General features: G+C 32.3%; 1 protein-coding gene across 1 annotated transcript; it reads right to left on the bottom strand.

Moving 5' to 3' along the window:
• Window positions 1–657: 657 nt before the first annotated feature.
• Window positions 658–7,967, bottom strand: LOC124834601 (carotenoid 9,10(9',10')-cleavage dioxygenase 1; the record flags this gene model as incomplete). Its single annotated transcript, XM_047309321.2, has 14 exons — window positions 658–814; window positions 1,638–1,749; window positions 2,143–2,394; window positions 2,603–2,704; window positions 2,796–2,913; window positions 3,274–3,412; window positions 3,526–3,710; window positions 3,791–3,901; window positions 4,131–4,193; window positions 4,717–4,816; window positions 4,984–5,095; window positions 5,626–5,640; window positions 5,890–5,960; window positions 7,803–7,967. Coding segments are annotated over 14 exons (1,575 nt in total), but the record flags the coding sequence as incomplete, so codon positions are not given.

The following is a 7,967-nucleotide window of genomic DNA, read 5'->3' as shown; positions in this document are numbered from 1 at the left end:
GAACCTTAAAATATTACTGTACAGAAGTAAAGAAAGTGTGTATACATTTTTAATACTCTTATTTCAGTGTATATGTCATTATATTTTTTTTCTATGTTATCATAACTTATTTTTCCTATTCATATTAATTGAATTAAATGTATAATTGAAAAAGGAATATTTTATCTTGAAATTTAAGAAATAACAGATAAAAAAATACCTTTTGCTAAAAACTGATAATTGGTGAGGAACGAAGGAAATAAAATTGCAAGTTGGGATGACTTAATTTCATGGTAATTTAAGTTTAATATAAAAATATAAACTTAAATTTCAATGGATAAAAACCAAATTTAACTCGAGTACGAAGAATGAAAAACATATTCAATTTTTTTATGCATAGATTTTAAATAAAAACAAATTATCTTACTGTTATATGTTAGAGAATAGGATATGAGCAATTCGTGAGATGTATTATTATGTATCTAAGTTAAATTTTTCTCATTTTTACTTTTCATTTTCTCTTAGGTGATATTTGTAGTGACTTTAATAAGTAATTACTTTCGGATAATATGAAAAATAATTAATGATATTTTTTCAGGCATGAAACTTTTCATAAAAATATCAATAATTATGAAATAATTGAACGTTTCTTATTAAAATTGTAATGATACGAGTAACTAGTATGAATATTCCATTAATCTTTATTATTGCTTAATATATTATTATCTTAAAGTATATTCCATTATTTGTAGCAAAATGTATACAAAGATTGAGGCAGAACAACACAGTGAGGCTGCAACCATTATCACAGTTTTGCTTGTTCTTGCAATTGTTCCTGCCCAAAGAGAAACAATAACAATAATTAGTGACATCCTCTTAAAGTGGAAGAAGAAATGAGGGTAATATTTTGATGTATAAGCACTTTCAACAGAACAAAAGGTAAGCAATGAATGAGGAACTATTGATTACTTCTTTATAAAAAAAGTGATTTTTATCAGCTCATTCAGCAGCAAACCCTGATGCTTGTCTGTAGCATGAAACAGTGAAACTGAAGATAATGTTGGTTGTTTGAAAAAAAAAAGGTACAACATTTTATTTTATTTATGAATTAAATATGTTTTTAGTATACAAAATTAAAAATCATTTATGTCCAAAACTTTTACATATTTTGATCCTAAACTTTAAAAATAAATAGATATAATCTTCTTAACCTAAAAGTATTAATTTTTTTTACAGATTAAATGATGTTCCATATTGACATTTAAACTAAATGTATCATAAACAACTCAAACACCAACTTGAAACAACCCGTTAAAATTATATTAGAAAGATTATATCCATTCATTTTTAAAGTTAGAGAACCAAATTATATTAAAATTTAAAACAAGGACAAATTTCAAATTTTGCAAGTTTAATAATTAAAAACATATTTAACCTTATTCCCATTCATTTCTATATCTTTTTTGTTTATTTCTTTACTGATTTTCTTCAACCAAACACTTCTAATTTTCACTTATTTCATTCACCATTTAGATTTTCATTCCCTCACTACCGAATAGACCCAGAAGAAAATGGTTGCTTAATAAACATTCTGAGTGATGTGGAGGAAAGAAAGAGACGAAGAAATGCAATGTTGAAATATATGAAGCAACACAAACCTCAGTCACAAAGAAGGCATGGAAACCATATGGAACTCTATTGGGCAATTCCACAACCGCAACAGGATCTGCTGACATTGTTTTTGCATCAATGACATGCACAAATGATTTTCTGCAGTTTTGTATTATGAATTCTGTTAGTTAGCAATTGTAATGCAGATTACAGAAACTTGATAGACAATTTGTAAGAGGATATCATTATCTTAGTACTATAGAAGGCACTTTCAATTTGTAAAACGTAAAGGTATACAATATGTGTGCATGTTCATAATCAGTCCAAAGCATTATCTTTCTGTAATTACTTCCTTCTTCCTATATGTAAGTGTAAGAGTTTCTGTAGCAGAAAGAAGAAAAATGGAAGGTTTTAATAATACAAGGATCACAAACCAAAAAGGTGTAAGAACTAGTAGTTATAATTAGTATATTAGTATGGACAAAAAGGTTGTAAAACCTAAAAATAAGTTTATAGAAGTCACTGCTTCAAGTGTGTAGAGAAAGGTGTTACCCTGCATTTTCATCATGTACAAACAAGACCAAGTATCCATCATCTTCTTCAGAATCTATTCCAGGGACACGAGGGATATAAACAGCTTCCGAACCAAACTTTCCTGGTCCCAAGTCATAGAGTCCCTGAACATTTCCTCCAACTTCAAGCTTTTCTTTTCCATGATCTGGTTCGGCATGCAAATCAAATTTGATTATGCCGGTAACTTTTGCAATGTTGTCTAATGTGGTACCATAAACATATCGCTGCTTCCTGATGAAATGAAAGATTAAATGTGACCATGATGATTAAAATTATCAAATACAACATAGTTGAGATGTTAAAGTTCATAGTGATGTCTAACATGACCTTATTTGGATTAAAGTTATCAAATTGACATATGATTGAGATAGACTTGTTCACAAGTTATTGAGTACTTTGACTTCGCTAAATTTTCTCAACATGGAGAGAATGAGCTTACCTGCCAGTGTAGCTTTCATTGACTCTAGGAAAATCTACAGCAGAGGCTGACAATTTCTTTTGAGAAGCTTCACCAGTTTTCATGTTAAATCTCATTTCATACCTATAAAGTGTTAAGTGTTCATAAATAAAGAACAATTATGCAGTAAACTCTTTTTTTCTCAAAAATTTACATGTCAGAATGAATCCTTTACAGCTCATTTGAGAAATTTTCATGCTTTTCCTGGACAGCCCCACCGACGTTGTCCAACTTTGGATTCTGAAGGCGGCATGTGATCAGAACAACTTCATCTTCCTCCTCCCAAGCATTGGCTGAAAAAAAAATGACATGAAATTTTACAACTGAGAAATCTGTAGAAATAAATAATTCAGAGCATAAATTGAACCTGGTTTAGAATTCAAACATTTTAAGTATGTCACAATGGACAACTTTATGCAATGTTACTGCAAGGATTGTTATTGTACTATATACAGCCAAAAGACATCGTCCTTACTGTGGCAGGAAAAATATACCAGATTGTCTAATTTATTCTTTTGAAGGACAAACACCACATCTAACACATTTTGATAAATAAAAGGAGACTGTTTTCGAAGGGCCAAGAACAAAATAGTATTGGCATATCCTGGAATATCAATGAACATACAAATGAGAAACGAAATAAACAAGCATACCATTGTGGAATATGAAGCAGTTTGGTAGCTCAAACCATCTAATATTCTTTTCATCCTTAGCATACCGAGGTAGCACACCAAAACGGGCTTTCCTGGTTGAATCAAATGAGAATATCAATGTATTATTCTTCACCATTTCCTGAAAAAGGGTTTCAATCCACAATGTCAAATTCATTAATTGCCACCAATTGATGTACAAAGTCAATATGTGTGTTTTTTTCCGGAATATAAGAACAGATACACCTGTAATACCTTTGGCCTAAAAATCAGAGGAAGATCCAAGAATATTGCATAATTCTCTGTGATGGCAAAGTCATGCATCATGATGGGATCTGATACTGTTATGGGTACAGGATCATGCATATAACCATCTTTTGAAATTACTCTGTATGTGATATATGGTGGTGTATGTGCATAGCCAAATGTAAACATCTCCCCTGCATACAGAATATTTATTTGTTGGACAAATATTCCATTGAATCAGACAATTTAATCACTCATTTAAAGATCGCTTTACCAGTAAATGGATCAACTTTTGGATGAGCAGTGAAGGAGTGGCCTAATCTTTTATCATAATCTAGCATTCCAAGTGTCTGCAAATCACCATCTTCAAAAACTTTAATAGCATCTGCAAAATTCAAAATGAAACTACTTCAGTCCTGGAGACTAGAAGAGGTCAAAACAAGTATAATTAGCAAGTATCCATGAGAAAGGAAAGAACGCTGTCCGCTTAAGATCATAACTTGATGAATCTTTCATTCCCTTAGTTCCATACAGACCATGGCATTTCAGATATAATCAGCAAGCTTATATCATTCATGAAAGAAAAAAAAAAAGTGGGCACAAATGGTACTTACAAGGTTTATCTGCTTCTGAGAGAGCTAGAAGCTTCCCATGGTGATATACAAGAGCAGTATTGGCTGGTAGAAATTGGAATATGAACACAAGTTAGTTTCAACAATTTCAGTGATGCACAAGAGCTTAATATTCCCAGTCAAAAACGACTGGGAGCATTCACCAAAATATGTGTAACGGTAATCAGCAAAGCAAAGTACCAGGTAGTGCATTCTCCAGTCATATAGTAATGAAATGTGTACGAGTGTGCGTACGAGTATGTGTGCGTTTGCATTTGTCGAGTGTGTGTACACATATGTGTATGCATTTGTCGAGTGTGTGTACACATATGCGTATGCATTTGTCGAGGTATGCGTATGCATTTGTCAAAATTTATACGAGCATTGTAAGATGCAATGATAACATGAACACCATGCTAGTGATATATTTTTTGAAGTGCCAATACTTAAAAGAAGCCCATGCATAACGACAGTGGAATCTTCAAATGGGACACACAACGTACTATTTGAATGGTACTGAACAAAAATTGCAGAATGTAAGAAATTCCTGGGACCTTAAATTTGAAAAGAACCATAAAGCACAAATTACCTGTTCCACCTCCATAAGAAACATCCAACACTTTGAATTTAGTTCTCAGCATATGTATGTTAACCATTAAAAGTCCAAATAGACCCTTGAGATCTCCAATCTGATAGCAACACAAGAAGCTACGTTTGTCTAGGGAATCTAAAATAAATTATTTCTAAATTATAAAACTACTAAAATTCTCACTCAGCTTCTAAAATAAATTATTTCTAAATTATAAAACTACTAAAATTTTCACTCAGCTTCTAGGCTTTCACTTTCTTTCTATACCTTCATAAATTTGGACCGTCCAAAGTATTCTTCTTGTTTAAGACGAGAAGTTTTCACAAAACGTGAAACATATGTAGCTTTTCCATCTTTGATGCGCAAACCATGAATCATTCTGCAATTCATTGATACATGAATAAAAATTGGAGGAATAGACACCAGAACTATGAATTTTGTGCTGTATAAATTGGCAGCCCAAAACTTAAGAAAATCAGAGACAGTGAAATTGCCATTATGGTGAGCTGCAGAAAGTCAGAAATGAATATTGGAACTGGTGTTTGATTCACAAACAATTGAACTTAAATTTATATGGGAGGTGCTTTGTTATCTAGAATACTATATTGTTTAGGCTTAGTTAAGATTGTGGACCTTATACTTTTACTCTATGTTAAATTTAGTATCTATAGTTTCAATTTGTCCATTTACTCCATCATTTTACCAACTACCCCCCTCCCCCTCCCAGTGAAATGTAGGGATTCTGGAAAAAGAAAAAAGTGTTGAGATTTTGATTGAAGTTTGATGCTAAACACTATCCCAAGAAATTCCAAATTCCAATAGATCCAGAAAATATGGCCAGTCTATACAACTCATTTATAACAAACTTGAAAGAAATATGTGTTTGCATATAGGAAGAGAAGGACACACCCATCTCCATCAAACCTGCCAAAAACAGTGAGAGAAAGCACGGTATAAGAGTCAAAATCCACTTTAAGATCACATTTTTTGAAACAGACTAATTTAAAAAGTTCCATATTAACACCAAACCTTTTTGAATAATAAGTAAATATGGTAAAAAGAAAATCAATATACTTGTAAGCTACATGTATCATAAAAATTGAATATTTGCCAGGATTTGTTCAATATCTCATAATATAGAGTTCAAAAATGTAAAAAATAATAAAACTTTACCAGTGATATCCGGCAACAGGAGAAAACTTCGGATTAGGTCCAACTCTGACAAACTCCCCATTCAAGCAATCCTGAAAGACAGTTATAAACGGTAGAGAATGAGTGGCATGACTGGATATTGCTCTAGACTCCAGACCTTCGGTGAAAGAGTGTATACATTAAAATGTTTTAATTATATATCAGGTAACATTGTTCAAGGACAGTAATCAGAAAGCCAAAGATATACCACACATTTTCATGACCAGTAGCATAACAAGGTCTTGCATTTAAACAGAGCCATAAAGCACCATTATACTAGTGAAATTATATAAAAAGCAAAGAACTGCCAGAAAGACGGGCATGGACTACTTCCACGGTGATAAAAGATTAGGAAAATCTAGATATTGTAATTCTTACAATAACGAGATCTTCATCAATAAAACAACCAACTTTCAACTTTGAGAATGATGTATAAAACATGGCATGATTTGATGTTTGTTTAAAGAACTTCACACCATGTTAGAGAATCAAAATTATTCCATTTTCCTCTCTCTCTTCTCTGTTTATCCGAATTCTTTAATTTCCCTGTCTAAGTATTCCACTTCAAATTCAGAATTAAAATATAAGGTCATAACACCACAACAGATAAAATGAAATACAATAACACCAACTTTTTAAAAAACAATCCAGAACTGTGATTTCGGTGCATTCTCAATCTTTTTTCATGTAAACCCCATTTGCACAAGGGGCTGATTTAGGATCTTTTGGGTTAGAACCTTGTAGGAAATTTGGAAAATTAGTGAGAAGGTGGATTGGAAAGTGACTGAAATTCCAGGTTGGATAGTACTTTAGAAACATCTATATCTCAAACTACAAAACTCCAAATGAGGTGATTCAAAAACGAGATGAACATTCACGTTTTAAACTTTAATTTAAGCTCAAGAATCACTTAATTTGGGCATGTAAAACAAAAGATATAACCAAGAAAGATATGACCATGAGATAAACCTGGACAAAAGTGAGTTCCTGAATTCAGTGAAGGAAGAAGGAGAGGTGAAAAGAAAAGGTAAAAGAAAATAATCACTCTTTCCAAGGGAGACAACATATAAAGATGGAAAAGTCTTTTAATACAACCAAGGATTCTTGAATAGCTCAATAACATAGGAGAATCACTCTCACTAAATAAAACGAGATAAACTCTAATATTTTTGAATAAAACTCAACTTGCGTCATTGATAAAAATGGTTCAGGTAATATAGAAGCTTTAGCCATCATAGTTTAAAAGGATTCATTAACTGCAATTACATCTTGCTTAAGTTAATAATGATCCCACTTAAACTAATAATGATCCCACTACTTAATTACTAATTGTAATGAAATTGTGGCAACCAAAAGTCACCCAAAAACAATAAAACTCAGCCCACTAGCAGTCAACATTCTTGGTATTGTAACATCTCATTCATGCAATTATTTGCAACAAAAATAAAATAAAATAAAATAAAGTTAGTGCAGCCAAAAACATTGTCAATTGGACTTCATTAAAAACTATGTCACCTCATTTTTCTTCTACCCGGTTGGATTCACATCATTTTTGGACTACATGTGACTAAAATTGAAGCCGAATTTGTCAACTATTTACCACAAATTCAAGAAACATGACAACGATACATGTTCCTCAGACGGACAACCATACAACAATACAAGTTTAATTTTCATACACTGTCAAAGTAGAAATTTAACATTATCAATCAACCGGTCAGAAATTATCTTGACTGGAATTTCTCAAATAACAATAAACAACAGTCTTCCCCTACATAACAAAATCTATGATTGGATAACACCAAGCACTGTCAAACAATCTATAAAGCATGAGTACACTTCAATTGAATTGAATAAAGCAAAAATTCAACAAAGCAAGAGGCAAAAGTACTAACCGGGAGGTGCCCTTTGACAGGAAGGTCCTTTGTGGGAGGGGTCTCGGTGACAGGAGCAAAATTACCAGCGAGGTAGTGATGGGGCAGTGAAGTGTCATACAAAAACTTCACCACCAGCTTCTCCAACAAATCAATCACTTTCGAGGTGAAGCCATTGCTGGGTTT

This window comes from Vigna umbellata, chromosome 3 (genome assembly GCF_029865625.1).
Source record: "Vigna umbellata cultivar VRB3 chromosome 3, Vumbellata_1.0, whole genome shotgun sequence".
Classification (NCBI taxonomy): Eukaryota; Viridiplantae; Streptophyta; class Magnoliopsida; order Fabales; family Fabaceae; genus Vigna; species Vigna umbellata.
The sequence above is the reverse complement of the archived record's forward strand: the minus strand, read 5'-3'. Positions and strand labels throughout refer to the sequence as shown.